The following is a 16,330-nucleotide window of genomic DNA, read 5'->3' as shown; positions in this document are numbered from 1 at the left end:
GCCCCAGGGTGGACGCAGCCGCCCACTGCTTGCCACCTGCGCAGTCTTCTGTGGCCTTTTCTTCTAGATGATCGCCCCGTGAGAGAGAGCGAGCGGAAGGCTTCCCGACTGCATTTTGCATCAGAGGACTCACTCGACTCAAAAGAGAGCGTCCCAGCTTCTTTGAAAGAGGGCAGGTATGAACAGAAGTGCCATGGATGCCCAGAGTGTTTCTGACTGGCCTGCTGTCAGGAGGATTAACTGAACGTCGTTCGCTGTGTGCCAGTCCTCCAGGGGTGGACGCCAGGAGGGAGGAAAGCAGAGCCCGGCTGGCGGGGACTCAGTGGAGGTGGGACGGGGCCTCTCTCCCGTTCTCCGCATTGCTAGGAGTTATTTCTAATATTGAAACTGTTGATTAAGGTAATATGTGTGAAATCAACCCAGGAAAGGGCTTGTCATGTCCCTCTTCCCAGGACTGCAGTTCTCACATCTGTGATCGCCTCTGCTTGTAGCTATTGCTTCAGTTACTTTCTTAGCCGTCCATCCAACCAAATCCCATTTCTGGCCATGAGCACATTCAGCAGGACCCACCTGCCTGGATAGAGGAGGACTCCTTCCTCCTCCACCTTTTCTGTGACGGTGCTGGGATGCGCCCTCCTGTCTCCCTCCCCATGGCTGGTGCTGGTGAGGCCACCTCCGGGGACCATGGGCGTGTGTGTGAGCCGGGCCTGCTTCCCCTTGCAGCCCCAGCTCTGCTGCCTGCATTTCTGTGTTGGGTTGATAGTATCTACGTGTATCCCAAAACCCTAGAGAGACTTTTTTGTTTATGGGTTGATTCAAGGGGCAGAAATCAGGGGACTCTGTCTGCGTCGCCGTGGGAAGTGGTTGGATTATACACTTTCTTGAGCGCTGTTTGTCTTGTCTGAAGCTTTTAATCAAATCATTTTTTTTCTTGTGTGAGATGCTTTCACTCATTTTAAACTCCTAGTGCAGGGGTCAGTCAGCCTTTTTGTGTGAATGTTTTGGGCCCTGGAGGCTGCGTGACCTCTGTCCCATCTTCTTAGCTCTGCCTTTGCAGGGCAGAGGCAGCCATTGGCAGTATGGAAGCCAGGACGCTGTGCCCGTAAAATGCCTGCCCACAGCGCAGGCAGGGGCCCGATTTGGGCCATTCTTTGCTGACTTCTGTTCCGGTATGGCTCTGCATCCTCAGGATCTCCTCTTCCCTCAGATACCCGCCCTGCAGCCCGCACCACCCCATTTCAGATCAGACCAGTTGCTGCCTGGACAGCGGCACTCTAGTACCTGCACCTTTGCTCATGCGGGCCGTGCGGGAGAAGCTGTTCCGGGCCCCTCCTGGCTGCTGGTGGTCTACGCAGCTGCTGGCGTTGTCTGTCTCAGAGGGCCTCCCTCCAGCCTTGCTCTCACAAGCCGTCGTCCCCTGTGTCTCTTCACAGAATCTCTGCTCCGTGCCTGTCTCTCTACAGGTTTCCCCCTCTTAGAAGGACACCAGTGGTCGTGGATCAGGGCCCACCTTAATGGCCTCATGGTAATTTGATTGGCTGTTTCCAAGACCCTGTTTCCAAGAAAGGTTGCATTCCGAGGCAGTGGGCTAAGGACTTCAACATGTCTTTGGGGCGGAGGGTCGGGGGCCACAGCGCCAGTCCTGACACCTGGAATCCTGCACGCTGGCTGTCATCACTTGTTAGTTTCATGAGGTTTTCTTGTGGATTCTTTGTTATTTTTCACATAGAAAATCATGTCATCTGGGGACAGTTTTATTCCTTCCTTCCGAATCTGTGTACCTTTTATTTCCTTTTCTTGTCTTACTGCCTTATCTGGGGCTTCCAGCGTGATGTTGGGAAGTCTGGTGAGAGGGAGCGTCCTTGCCTCGCCCTCAGTCTTGCTGGGAGCGTCTGGTTTCCAGCGTAGCCTTGCGTCTGCTGGCCGTGGACGATGGGTGCTGTCTTCATGTGGAGAAGCCTCCCTTCTTCTCCCAGTTTGCTGAAAGGATTCATCATGAAAGGGTATTAGATTTTGTCAAATGCTTTTTCTGCATCTATGATGTGATCTTGTGATTTTCTCCTTCAGCCTGTGGCGTGAAGGATTTTCAAACGTTGAACCGGGCCAGGCACAGTGGCTCACACCTGTAATCTTAGTGCTTTGGGAGGCCAAGGTAGGCGGATTGCTTGAGGCCAAGAGTTTGAGACCAGCCTGGACAACATAGCGAAACTCTGTCTGTAAGAAAACTTTTTTTTTTTCAATTAACTGGTTATGGCGGTGCGTGCCTGTAGTCCCAGCTACTCGGGAGGCAGGAAGACCCCCTGAGCCTGGGAGTGTGAGACTGCAGTGAGCTATGATGGCACCCCTGCACCCTAACATGGGTAACAGAGTGAGACCCTATCTGTAAGAGAAAGAGGAATAAATGTTGAGCCAGCTGTACATCCCTAAAATAAATCCTGCCTAATTGTGGTGTGAAATTCTGTTAGATTGTTGGATTCAGTTTGCTGATTTTTTTGTTGAGGATTTTTGCGTCTGTATTCATGAGAGATACTGGCCTGTGGTTTTCTTGTATTGTCTTTGGTTTTGGTTTTAGGGTCATGCTGACCGCATAGAATGAGTTAGGAAGTCATCTCTCTGCTTCCATCTTCTGGCAGATACCGCAGAGAATTGGTATGATTTCTTCTATACAGTGAGCCCATCCGGCCTGGTACTTTCTGTTTCGGAAGGTTATTAACTTGACTTGATTTCTTTAATAGAACCCTCTACAGTTTGTCTGTTGTGGCAGATTGTTTCTTTCAAGGAATTGGTCCACCTCATCTGAGTTGTCACGTTAGTGGGCACAGATGTTCATCACATTCTTTCATTTCCCTTGTAATGTGTCTGGAATCTGTGGTGATAACCCCTTTCATGTCGGTTACTCGTGTCTTCTCTCTTTTTTCTTAGTTAACATTTCCTTTGCGTGTTACGGATTTTGAACTTTTGGATCAGGGCTGCTAAACCTGTACATGGAACTCAGGCTGGCGTTTCCACAGCTACTCTTGAGCTGGGAGAGGGGAGTGGACGCGGCAGGTTAGAGTATCAGTCACGGTCTGTACTGAAAGCTGGCTGTTTTCCTGCACAGTTGCTAGCTGGGTTCTGAGTTCCAAAAAAGCTCATTCTGATACCTTTTCGTGTTTTTTATATAGTTGCTTTTTATGGAGTGCTAGAATTTGGAGCTCTTTTCTCTGCCATTTTTTGCTGACACGACTCCAAATACATTTTTATTCTGATTTACGAGATCATTTCAAACTTTTTCTCTTTTGTTGTAATACACATAGGAATAAAGGAAGCACTTATTCCGTGTGGTTGGAAATGCTGTATTCTAGTCAAAAAATAGCTTATTAGTATTTTACTTGGCTTCAGATTTACTTATATTAAAACTTTACAGTAGTATTTGATTGGTGTAAAAGTCACAAACTTCACAGAAACTGATGAAGAGAAAGGGAGTAAAAGTCTTCCGCCACCGTTCACGCTGCTGACGACGACCAGCGGCCGCGTGTGGTGCACTTTCCTGCTTTCTCCGGGTGCGTGCAGACACGTGGCGCAGCTTCACGTAAGATTACTCTTCATACCACACGCGACTTTAACCTCTAGATGATGAGAACAGAATATTCTTCATACTGAGCAGCACAGACACGAGGGTTAGTGATTGACATGCCCCCGGGTCGTCTTTGTGGACGTTCAGAATCATTGTGTCCTGGCATGGAAGCCTCAGTCATGGATTTTCTCACTTGAGATTGTCCACAGTTCCCGTCTTTGATCATCTCAAGACTGAATTATCATGGAGATGAGAGTTCAAGATGATGTGGGTCAATGTCCGTATCACACAGAGGAGGTGGGGGATGCCCACGGAACTGTGCTCAGTGTCGGGCTTCAGGGAGGTCTGGCCCCAGGACCCAGGCCCCCTTCTTTGTGCAGTGCTCTGGAGAACTCAGGTCACAGGCCCCAGGGAGTGGGACTGGCCTCGGGTGGACCAGGTGTCGTATCATGAGCCACTCACAAAAGCAGCGTTCCTGGTCACTGCCCTTGGGTTTGTTTTGTGTAGACATCTCTTAACTGCCTTCGTTAGAAACAAGGTCCCCTTTGAGCACATTCTCCTCTGTATAGAGGGTCACCAAGCCAAGGCGGGTCGTATTGTGACACACCTCCGATTTCAGCCATTATGGAAACATTTTCCCTGAATGTGAAAGTGGGCATTTGGAACACTTAACTTTCTTGATCACGTGTATCTCCTTGTGGATATGCTAGGAAAAGCGTAATTTGAATTTTAACCTGCCAAAACATAGCAGAACAGAACCTTCCAGAACTTTAAGTTTTGAACCAATCCTAGTGGTGTTCTGTCCAGTGCTGGGATTTGGACCAGTCCTGGAGGGATTCTGTCCAGTGCTGGGATTTGGACCAGTCCTGGAGGGATTCTGTCCAGTGCTGGGATTTGGACCAGTCCTGGTGGGGTGTGTTCAGTGCTGGGATTTGGACCAGTCCTGGAGGGGTTCTGTCCAGTGCTGGGATTTGGACCAGTCCTGGTGGGATTCTGTCCAGTGCTGGGATTTGGACCAGTCCTGGTGGGGTTTGTCCAGTGCTGCGATTTGGACCAGTCCTTTTGGGGTTTGTCCAGTGCTGGGATTTAGACCAGTCCTGGTGGGGTCTGTCCAGTGCTGGGATTTGGACCAGTCCTGGTGGGATTCTGTCCAGTGCTGGGATTTGGACCAGTCCTGGTGGGGTTTGTCCAGTGCTGGGATTTGGACCAGTCCTGGTGGGTTCTGTCCAGTGCTGGGATTTGGACCAGTCCTGGTGGGGTTTGTCCAGTGCTGGGATTTGGACCAGTCCTGGTGGGGTTTGTCCAGTGCTGGGATTTGGACCAGTCCTGGTGGGTTCTGTCCAGTGCTGGGATTTGGACCAGTCCTGGTGGGGTTCTGTCCAGTGCTGGGATGCTGTCATGTTATCACGTGACCTGGCCATTGCTCACCAGTCATCCTTGGTGAGTCCCTCTTCAGCATCACCGCAGTGGAAGCAACAAGACCCGCTGCCCCATGGTTGCACCAAACTGCTCCCCTCGGAGACCATGCAGGTATTTTCCTTCGCGGGGTCTGCGTGGGCCGGAGTGTACGGCTGGCTTGAGTGATGCGGATGCGTTTGCTTTTCCTTACAGACCGTGCCGCCCCAGAGCTAAGTGCACCGAGGCCTTGGCCAAGCAGAGCCTGGTCATGGACGCGGATGACGAGGCAGTCCTGAACCTCATTGCAGAGTGCGAGTGGGATCTCGGCAGGCCTCCCGGGAGCACGAGCTCCAGCCAGAAGGAGCGCGAGGCCGACTCTCGTGGTTCCCAAGGTGCGCTGCTCCCCCGCCAGGAGGCCAGTGGGGCCGCGGGCTCTGGGATGTGGTGTCACTGGCCTTGGAGTGCACAGTTGCGCTTTTCGTGGGACTTACCTTTAAGGGTGGGATCTTCATGATGTCTTTGTGTGCTTTCGAATGCCAGCCATTTGGACTACAGATTTATAAAAGGACAAAGTTAACATATTTGAGTATAGTCATACTGCATGATGGGTTAAATTGTGTCCTCCTGAGATCACGGGAAAAGGCAAACTGTCTACAGTAGACAAGAAGCCTGGTGTTCTGTGGCAGGTGGGGCTGACGTCTGCGGCAGCCGCAGGGGGCAGAGTCACTGAGCTTGTGGGAAACCCTGAGCTCAGGCTGCCGCGTGTAGACCTTCAGATCCCAACACGGGTGTCACGGAGACTCCATCGCCCGGCAGTGCCGCCCTCCACTGGGACGTGCTGATAGACTTTAGCTTCATTTATTTCACCTCCATTGTGAGTTTCTGAGAAATTTTCATGGAAACAACAGGTGGAAACCTGAGTTTGGGCTGAAATCTTAGGTTCATCTGTGCCAGGACATCTGCCCTGTGGCAGCAGTGCCCGAGCTGCCTCCTTGCCAGCACTGGGCGCTGAGTCCTTTAATCCTAGCTCCTCTGTCAGGGGGTTGTGGTACCTGTTTATGGCTTTAATTTGCATCCCGCTGCTGTTGAAATACTGGCCGTGTCTGTCTCTTCTCTTCTCTCCAGGTCTGCCCACCTTTGTTCTGGGGTTGCTTCTCGTAGTATGGGGTCCTCAGAGGTCTTGGTGGTTTTGACACAAGCCCTTTCTCAGGCACAAGTGCTGCCAGTTTCCTCCCTTCTGTGGCTTACCTTTTCATTTTTGGACCAGTGCTTTGAAGAGCACAAGTTTTAATTTCAGTACAGTCCAGTTTATGAAGAGCACAAGTTTGTTCTGTGTTTTGTTTTTTTCGAGGTGGAGTTTTGCTCTGTCGCCCAGGCTGGAGTGCAGTGGCGCAATCTCGGCTCACTGCAACCTCTGCCTCCTGGTTTCAAGTGATTCTCCTGCCTCAGTTTCCCGAGCAGCTGGGACTGCAGGCACCCGCCACCACACCTGGCTAATTTTTGTATTTTTAGTAGAGATGGGGTTTCACCATGTTGGCCAGGCTGGTCTCAAACTCCTGACCTCAGGTGACCCACCCACCTCAGCCTCCCCAAGTGCTGGGATTACAGGGCAAGCCACCACACCCGGCTGAAGGGCACAAGTTTTAATTTCAGTACAGTCCAGTTTTTGAGTACTTTCCTTTGATGGTTTGGGCTTTTGTGTGCCCTGTAAAGGAAGCTTTGTCCACCGCATGATCATGAAGATTTTCTCCCGTATTTCCTTACAGTTGTCCCATAGTCTTAGTGTCTAGGTGTACAATTCACTTTTTGGAGCTTTTGTGTGTATTGTGAGTTAACGAGTCAAGACATTCCCCCTACATGTACAGTTGTCTGTTTGTATCCACTGGTTTTGAATCTCTGGAGTCAACCAACCGTGGATCAAAACTATTTGGAAAAAAACAAAAAAATTTACAATACAGCAATTAAAAAATAATACAGTATAACTATTTACACAGCATTTATTTATTCTGTATTTTTGTAGAGATGGAGTCTTGCTATGTTGCCCAGGCTGGATTCAAACTCCTGGGTTCAGGCGATCCTCCTGTCTCAGCCTCCTGAGCCTCCCGGACTGCCAGCACGTGCCACCGTGGCCAGCTACGGTAGCATTTATGTTGTGTTATGTATCGTATTGTAAGTAGGCAAGAGATGACTTAAAGTACACGGGAGGATGTGTGCGGATTATACACAGATACGCCATTTCACGTAAGAGAGTTGCATGTCCTTGACTCCTGCCATCCCTGGGGGTTGCCCAGAACCAGTCCTCTGTGGGACTGAGGAATGACTGTACATCCAGTTGTTCTGTTGCCTGTCATTTACAGAAGTACATTCAGTTGTTCTGATGCCTTTTGTTGAAAAGACTCTTTTTCCTCATTTAGTTACTTGACACTTTTGACCTGAGACTGTCTGGACTCTATCTTCTGTTTTGTGCATCATTTTGTCTGACTTTGCTCCACTTCATGTGGCTTGATTCTTGCTGCCTTGTCCTGAGTCACGCAGGCGAGTGGTGCCAGTTCCCAGTTCCCAGCTCTCCTGTTGTTAGGAGTCACTGTGGATTCACTCCAGTGTCACCAGCACGTGATTAATCCCTCAGTCTAACAGATACCATATGCTATTCAGAAGCTTAAAATGTAATTTTTAATGAAATAAAATTTTTACAATACTCTATGAAATGTTTTATTTACAATATTTTAATAAAACAGAATCCAGACATCTATTGAGCCCGCAGTTGGTACAGTACCAGTGTGGGGACTCCGGGAGGCAGGGCCATGAGACGAGGAGGAGCAGCTGCAGAGGGTGCTGTCTGGAGAAGACGCCGTGGAGCCGGCCCCGTGGAGAGTTCCTGCCACCTTACGGAGCAGAGCTGGAGGCCTCCCGGCCTCCCGGGCCACACATGTACTTCACCCCAGACCCAGGTACTTACACGTGTCTTAGTCTGTTTTCTGCTGCTGTAACAGAAAACCGTGGACTGAGTAATTTATGAAGAGCAGAAGCTTATGTGGCTCGTGGTTCTGGAGGCTGGGAAGTCCAGGAGCACAGTGCTGGCACCTGGTGCTGGTCCTCCCGTGGCGCAGGTGGCAGCAAGCTCAAGACAGAGAAATGGAGCCAGGCTCATCCTTTATTAGGACCCCAAACCTGCAATACAGCATTCCTACCTCCCTGAGGGCTGGCCCTGTGACCTGATCACCTCTTAAAGGCCCTCCACTTAATACTGTTACAATGGCAATAAGTTTCCAACTTAGGAACTTTGGGGGATTCGTTCAAACCGTAGCAACATGAAATCCCTGTCAACTTTTATTCCCTTCAGTTCCTTTTTAAGTAGTTAAATATTTTTCACAATGTTTGCTTTCACTATGAAATTTCTCCTGTTCTCTTGTATTTGTTTGTGGAACCCTCCAAAATGTCTTTGGAAAGAATGCAGCACATTGAAAGTTATAATCCATTCATGGTTTAGATTCATGGTTGGTAAATAGGTGCTTTTTCTCTGCACGTGTGTGTGTGCACACCCTCCCTCTTCCCTACCCTCACCCCTCACCAACGCACACACACTTTCTTTTATGTGTATGGGCCTAGGTTATGGCTGTAACTACATTTTGAAAATCAAAGGCGAGAAAAGTTAACCGAGAGCGTCACGTGATACCATGTGATGCTCACCTGTGTGGAGTAAGTATCAGAAAAGCTCCTGCCGCAAGCAGACCGGACACAGTGGCTCACGCCTGTAATCCCAGCATTTTGGGAGGCCGAGGCAGGCGGATTATTTGAGGTCGGGAGTTTAAGACCAGCCTGGCCAACATGGTGAAACCAGGTCTCTACTAAATATACAAAAATTAGCTGGGCATGGTGGTGGGCACCTGTGGTCCCAGCCACTCAGGAGGCTGAGGCATGAGAATCGCTTGAACCCAGGAGGTGGAGGTTGCAGTGAGCAGAGATGGCACCACTACACTCCAGCCCGGGCAACAGAGCAAGACTCCATCTCAGAAAAAGAGAGAAGCCTCGTCTCGAGTGACCCTGGCACCTCTTGGAAGCTCGCTCATGCCCGGCTGGTGAGGAGCAGGGGACTAGCCAGGTTGTCTCTCAGCCACTGCAGGACGTGGTGGGTCATCTTGAGTTGTGCAGGCTGTGGTGGAGGCCAGGGCTGTGCCCGTTTGGTGCCTTCTCCTGCCTTCATTGTCCTTCCACAGACAAGTTCACCCTCCCCTGGGGCTTGTGTGTCCCGGGGCCTTCGTGGTCAGCACTGTGCACAGGACCCACCACTTTATGGACCGTTGAGTCTGTCGCCTGTCTTCAGAGATGGATGTGTCCTTAGATGTTGTTTGGAACGCTTTGTTGAAGCGTATTGCATGTCAGTCATCAGGGGGTGGACACGCTGAGCTGGGCGGTCCCTGTCTGCTTCATCCAGACTCCCCCAGAGTTCGCGTGTTAGCATGTGTGCTCCAGTGTGCCCCTTCCTCCCTCGGCACCCTCCCTCTGCGTGTGTCTTTGTGCAGGTGGACGGATGTGTATATGCACATGGATGGGTATGCGTGTACATATGTAAGTGCGTGTGTGTGCCCGTGTGCGTATGTACATGGGCACACGCATGCCTTTTAAAAGTTACAGTGCCGAACACTGCACCCAGAGAATTTGGCCTGACGCGGGCCCCGTCCTCTCTGTATTACAGACTCTGTGGATACTGAGGACTCGGCCTCTTCTCAGAAGTTGGATTTGTCAGCGGAAATGGTGCCTGGTTCCCTGCCAGCCCCCGGAAAGTGCAGGAAGCGAAGAATGCCTGGTGGAAGATTCCAGGCATTTTCGGACCAGGAGGGTCTGGGCTGCCTGGAGAGAACTCACGGGTCCTCCGTGGCCGAGGAGAGCCTGAGCAGACAGAACAGCTCAGGAAGCAGGAGCGGGAGGACCTTGTCTCAGCCTGAGGCCTCAGAGACTGAGGAGCAGAGGTCTCGGGGCATGACCGACACCAGAGAGGTGAGAGAAGGGCTGGGGGGCAGAGGCCCACGGTGCCCTGTTCCTAATGTAGGGGTGGTACGGCTTTGGCAATGCCGTGATTACGCCTATGGCACTGACCGTGTCCCAGGATAAAGGGAACCATCACACTTAGGTTTCCAGGGCGCTTGCTGCTGGGTTTTGTTGGACGTGTGCCTCTGTGCCACACGTTGCCCCTGCAGTGCTGTTCTGAGTGGAAGCCTGTGGTGGAGAGGGGGGACTCTGCCTTATGGCGTACGGGGCGTTTGTCTCCAAAGTTGGAGTCGGGCATCTTGGCCGGCTGAGCCACTGATGACCCTGTCGTGAAGGGAGGATCCTGGAGGTCATTGTGATGAGAGACCGAGTTCCTCCGTCCTCAGGGTGGCCTAGAGGCCGGGGGGACAACTGGCACAGGCCCAGTCAGAGGCGTTGAGACACACCTGCTGTAGACACGCGCGCAGACCCCCCAGAGGGGAACAGGCAGGGGCTGTTCACTTGGTGCTTACCACAACGAGGGCTTCAGACTCCCGGGCAGGCAGAGGAGCGGGAAGGTGCGGAATTGTGGGACGGGGAGGGAGGCATGGCTGGAGCTGGAGGCGGCTCCCTAGCAGCACGGGTTGGGGGGTTCCAGAGCTGGGTGGGGCGTGTTTGACGTCCCCGGCAGGTCCTGAGCTGGAAGGGAGGCAGAAATGGGGGAGGCGGGTGGTCTGTTTCAGGGTTATTGTTTGACTCTGGGCCGTTGCTGGGGACAGCGTCTGGCACGCTGCCAGCCTGACCGTGGGCGCCTGACCGTGGCCGCAGGCTGCTTCCAGGGCGGCTCCCTTTCAGCGCAGGCTCCGACCATGGCCTGGGCGTGTCTTCCGCTTCCCTGTCTGGGTTGAGGGAAGGAGTCTGGGGCCTGCTTGAGTTGGGAATGTGTGGGCCCCGTCCTGTTGTGTCATCGAGACCTCACTCATCCAGGACCGGTGCACCTGGCTAAGCCTCACTGGGCAGGCACTGCTAAGCCGCCCTCCACCTAGCTCAGGGCTGGGGCCTCACAGCACCTGCCCTCCCCTCCGTGGTGCGAAGGCATCCCAAGGTGTGCTCGGGGCACCTGCTGGCATTCAGGACCTCAGTTACCACACTGACTCACTGGCCTCATGATTTTGTTTCCATCACAGCCATCTCCTGGGTCACGCTCGGCTCTACCCGGGAAGAAGATGACCCTGCAGGCGGCGCTCCTGGAGACGCTCTTGGACCTGGTGGACAGGAGCTGGGGCGGCTGCAGGTCCCTGCACAGCAACGAGGCATTCCTCAGTGAGTCAGGGTGGCCGCTGCTCTTGCCCTCCAGGCAGCGTCTGTGTGGGTTCTGGGGTCCTCGGCGTGTGGTGACCTGAGAGTCATCTCAGCCCCCGGTGTCCTGTGTCCCCTCCCACAAGCGTGTGGTGGTCCCACACCTGGACCCTCCCTGGCAGTCTCCGCCTCTCACAGCGGCCAGGGCTCTTGGGAGGCACCACATGGGCCTGGGCCTGTGTGTCCCCTGCTGTGGTCTGGGGTGTTGGGGGCCTGTGACCTTGTTTTGCTCAAAATGCTGTCCAAAGGGGCTTGGTTCTGAAGGTTGTGTTCACGTGGGGATTTGGAGTTTGGAAGCTGCTCAGCATCTTCTCCCCTGACGTGGACGTGTGGCCTGTGCTGGGCCTGGACTGCAGAGCTTTTGGTCGGGGTGGGGCCCAGGAGGGTGGTCCCTCCCCAGAGAGGACTTGGGTCTGTTTGATTCTGCCAGGCAACCCGTACATGAGCACACTGGGGCCTCCCTCATCCGGGGTCACACTGGGAGACCAGGAGATGCCGTGTCCCTGGGGGCACCTTCTCTTTGTCCTGCAGCCTGGGGTGTGGCTGTGTGTGTCCCTCAGGAGCCTTGCCAGTGTGCTCTCCCGGCAGACCCTGGGCACAGCTCTGAGCTGTCTGAGTGCCTCTCGCAGTGTCGTAGCCCCTCGGCTCCTAGAATGAGGACGCCCTGCAGTCGAAGCCCACCCGGACCCCAGCCCCATAAACCTCCCCTCTCCCTAGGCTGGTGTCCTGCCGGAGCCTCCTGAGCTTGTCGTTGGTGGCAGGGGGACTGTCCCAGGCCCAGGCCACTGTCCCAGTGTGGGGTTGCCAGCTGGCGTCTGCACTGCGGTTTCCACACAGGGGCGGCTGGTGCTTGTGGAAGATGCAGCGAGTTGCGGCGGTGCCTCTGAAACCTTGAGACGCAGCGGCCCCTATTTGCCCCTTTTCTTGGGGTTACCTCTTCTCTTTCTTCAGTTCCCACCCTGCCCGCGTGTGGACGCACAGAGCCTGAGGTGGTTTTGTGGCGCCAACACCCCGTTGCCCCCTCCCTGCCTGCCGTCTTTTTGAAGCATCGTCTGTGAGATTCAAAACATACTGAGCTGATTTTGTTTATATGTCATCTTTTAAGCCTGAGTGCTAATGTAATACTTGATTTTCACTCCTAGCTCAGGCAAGACACATCTTGTCATCTGTTGAAGAATTCACAGCGGCTCAGGACGGCTCTGCGACGGTGGGTGCAGACGTCGGCTCCCTGGCTCTGGAGAGTAAGTCCCTGCAAAGCCGCCTTGCTGAGCAGCAGCAGCGGCACGCCCGGGAGATGAGCGAGGCGACGGCAGAGCTGCAACGCACACGCCAGGAGCTGGTGAGCCCGCCCTGGCACCACGTCCGTGTCCATGTGATTGGGGGAAACACGGCTTTGACTTCCAGGAACGAGGGCAGCTCCTTGAGGCCACATTGTCCCAACCACCCTCTCTGCAGCCCCACGTCTCCCCTCCCTGCCCAGGACCCGGCCACCCCCAGGAACGTGGCCTGCCCTGTCTCACAACAGGCCTGGAGCACTTTGGAGACAGCAGTGGCGCTGGCCACTTTCTCTCCTTGGAGGGGCGGGGCTGGGGAGGCGGGCAGGGGTGATGCCAGCTGGAGACGATCTGTAGTCCCCTGTCCTCTGGCACAGTCTCCCCCGTCCCCTCCCGAGAGGTCCAGTGTACCAGGTGATCGCAGGGTCCCTGCTGCTGCCCTGCCTGTGCGTCCTCCCCTGGACCACCCCCTCCCGAGAGGTCCAGTGTACCGGGTGATCACAGGGTCCCTGCTGCTGCCCTGCCTGTGCGTCCTCCCCCGGACCACCGGGCGCTGCTGGGCGCTGCGGGAGCCAGGCCTGGACGTGACTTTGTCTTGCTGACCCGTCTCTCAGGGCCTCGAATTGGAGACAGCTGAGGCCACTCTCCTTTTACGAAGGAGATGACGGCCAGTGTTCCATGGTGAGCTGGGGCTACAGGGCAAGTTACCCCAAAATGAACAGCTGAAAACCCACATTTATCCCCTTGGATTTCTGTGGGTCGGGCCTGAGGCTCAGCTCAGCTCAGCCAGGCGCGTTTGGCTCCGTCTCAGCCGTGGGCCAGGGCCACCGTCTCGTCTGAGGCCTCATGGGGCAGGATCCTCCCAGGCTCCCTCCACACTGCAAGGGCCTCCCCATGGGCTGCTGGCGTCCTCAGGACAGGGAGCTGGTGGTCAGAGAGCCACACCCAGACAGAAGCCGCCCTCCGGGAGTCCTGGTATGAGGGCAGAGCCGTGTGAGGAGGTGCACACCCAGAGGGGCCTTGTTAGCCTCTGTAAAATGGGAGTGAAGTCGGCCCGGGACGGCTTTGAAAACTGCCTCTGAATTTATCTGACAAGTACATACTATCTGTTTCATGGGAACCTACATCTGAGAGATCCCACACAGCGCTTCCTCTTTAGAGAAGAAAAAGTACAGATGACAAAACAACACAGGCAGTCTCTGATTAAACGCACATGCCCCGCCCACCCTTGCCCCCGGCCGGGTCTGGAAGCCTCTGTATTTCAACACACGTGGGTCCCCGTCCCCCCATCCAGAAGCCTCTGCATTTAAACACACGTGGCCCCCGTCTGGAAGCCTCTGTTTAAACACACGTGGCCCCCGTCTGGAAGCCTCTGTTTAAACACACGTGGCCCCCGTCTGGAAGCCTCTGTTTAGACACACGTGGCCCCCGTCTGGAAGCCTCTGTTTAGACACACGTGGCCCCCGTCTGGAAGCCTCTGGATTTAAGAACATGTGGCCCCTTCTCTGGAAGCTTCTATTTAAACACATGTGGCCCCCGGTCTGGAAGCCTCTGTTTAGACACACGTGGCCCCGTCTGGAAGCCTCTATTTAAACACACGTGGCCCCTGTCTGGAAGCCTCTAAACACACGTGGCCCCCGTCTGGAAGCCTCTGTTTAAACACATGTGGCCCCCGTCTGGAAGCCTCTGTTTAAACACACGTGGCCCCCGTCTGGAAGCCTCTGTTTAACACGTGGCCCCCCGTCTGGAAGCCTGTTTAACACGTGACCCCCGTCTGGAAGCCTCTGGATTTAAGAACATGTGGCCCCTTCTCTGGAAGCTTCTGTATTTAAACACACGTGGCCCCCGGTCTGGAAGCCTTTGTACTAACACACGTTGGCCTGCTGTCTGGAAAGTGAGCTGGGCGCCATCACCGGTGATGTCTTTTCTGTGGGACGCAGCCGGGCACACCCCTTGCCCTTCTGAGCCTGAGACCAGACGGAGCCGACAGGTGGAGCCCGAAGGTGTGCTGAGCGCCAGTGTCACCAGGGGTGAGAGTCACGTGCAGCTGTGGCTGCTGTGGACGCCTGCTTTTTCGCCCTCTGCAGTTTGCCCAACCCTGTCCCTTGGGGCAGCCCTGGGCCACAGGACAGAGCAGCCTCGGTTCCCTGTCAGGACGAGTGATCGGAAGGATCTGGCAGCCCCAGGCCCCATGGGTAAGGAGCAGTCAGTACAGTCAGGAACCCCGCAGAGGGAGCAGCCAGGCAGGCTGGTGGGCGCTGCCTTCCAGGGAGGCGCACATCTGTCACTCCAGAAGTACCCAAGTTTACTCTGCCACGTGAGGACGCTCATCCCTCGGTCGCATCAACCTCGAACGTGCTTCCTTCGGAAGCTGCAGTCCAGTGTCCTGAGGCAAAGGTGGCCCCACTCCCAGCTGCTGTGCCTGGCACGGCCTCCGAGGCAGATGGGCTGCGCCCAGCCTGGGTGGAGTCAGTCCTCTGTTCCCTGCGCCTGCTGTGGCCTAGACTCCAAAAAGTAAAAATTAATTAGCTAGGCGTACTGGCACGCTCCTGTCATCCCAGCTGTTTTGGGAGGTAGAGGCAGGAGGCTCAGGAGTTGGGGGCTGCAGTGAGCTGTGATTGCTCCACTGACCTCCAGATTGGACGACAGAGCAAGACTTTGCCTCAAAGAAACTAATGAAAAAGAGCTGGGAGCTCACAGCCCTGCCTTAAGAGCTCACTGCGTCCTTGGGAGGCAAAACCATGAGACGTGACGCTGCCAGGAGCTTTCTGGACGACCCAAAGCACCGCGTGGAGGGCAGGTCGTGCTGGTTGGCACCACTGCAGCAGACACCTTGGCAGAAGCCGTGAAATGAAGAACTGGCCAGGATAAGCCTGAGGGGGATGGTCTCAGACCCAGTGATCAGCTTTCACCATGGGCATTGGGGGCCTGGCGGGCGCGTGCGTGCTGAGGGGGCTGTCGGCGGGTGGGCTCCTGAGTGGAGGACAAAGTGGAGACACCCCCAGCACGAGGCTTCTGCTGTACAGACTCAGGCGCTCCCTCCCCTGGTGGCAGTGAGTTGGGGTCTGCTCAGCACCCCCAGCCCCAGGATGTGCCTGCTGGTGCCTGAGAGAGCAGCAGCCTGGTGAGCCTGGATCCCTGGGGACCCTGGACGCAGCTGCTGGCAGCTTGGATGGCTCACACCTCACCAGGCACCCTGGGGCCAGCTTGGATGGCTCACACCTCACCAGGCACCCAGAGGCTGCCGTGTGGCTACAGGCATGGCCCTTTCCCCTCCTTGATGACAGCTCGTCCTGTGCTCTGGGTCTTCTCCATACTTTGAGGATGTGAAAGGAGCCAGAACAAAAGGGGGTTCCTGCAGGGCCACCTGTGCCTTACACTGGCACCAAGGCCTGGGACCTACAGTGTCCGTGAGGGCGTCCTGGGAGAGGCAGGGCTCCCCCAGCCACCACCCGCTGCCCTGCCCAGCATCAGGCCTGCGGGTCCTGCTGGAGCACATGCTTCAGGGAGACTCAGGAGTGGGGCTTTCACGGGGCTGGGGCGCTCCTTTCCATCCCTCTGCTCACTCACCCCCTCCCCTGAGGGTGCTGCAGGGCTGGGCAGGCGGGCTGGGGGCAGGGAGATGTGCCATGAAACCGAATTATTGCCTTTCACATCGTGACTCCAAGTATGCAGAAGGAACCCTCTGGGGATTCACAGAAGGTTTCAGTTTTATTTTCTATACACATTTTACTGAATTTGACTTGTGCATTTTAAGTGTATTTTCTGTGTCCCC

The 16,330-nt window shown here is 54.7% G+C and overlaps 2 protein-coding genes across 3 annotated transcripts in view; one reads left to right on the top strand and one right to left on the bottom strand.

The window, feature by feature from the left end:
* CEP72 (centrosomal protein 72) overlaps positions 1–16,330 on the top strand; it is a 36,205-nt gene that overhangs the window by 13,239 nt on the left and 6,636 nt on the right. For both annotated transcript variants that reach the window (XR_007726772.1, XM_050795357.1), the window contains exons 4-9: positions 68–176; positions 5,168–5,346; positions 7,693–7,905; positions 9,651–9,952; positions 11,110–11,245; positions 12,424–12,620. Coding sequence is in view for 1 of the 2 variants with exons in the window: in XM_050795357.1 (XP_050651314.1) it covers positions 68–176; positions 5,168–5,346; positions 7,693–7,905; positions 9,651–9,952; positions 11,110–11,245; positions 12,424–12,620 (1,136 nt within the window). In the remaining variant the exon portion in view is untranslated. The remainder of the gene's footprint in view (positions 1–67; positions 177–5,167; positions 5,347–7,692; positions 7,906–9,650; positions 9,953–11,109; positions 11,246–12,423; positions 12,621–16,330) is intronic.
* Positions 1–16,330, bottom strand: part of CCDC127 (coiled-coil domain containing 127) — a 417,207-nt gene that overhangs the window by 395,928 nt on the left and 4,949 nt on the right. The window lies entirely within an intron of this gene.

This window comes from Macaca thibetana, chromosome 6 (genome assembly GCF_024542745.1).
Source record: "Macaca thibetana thibetana isolate TM-01 chromosome 6, ASM2454274v1, whole genome shotgun sequence".
Classification (NCBI taxonomy): Eukaryota; Metazoa; Chordata; class Mammalia; order Primates; family Cercopithecidae; genus Macaca; species Macaca thibetana.
This window is presented reverse-complemented; position numbering and strand designations above follow the sequence as displayed.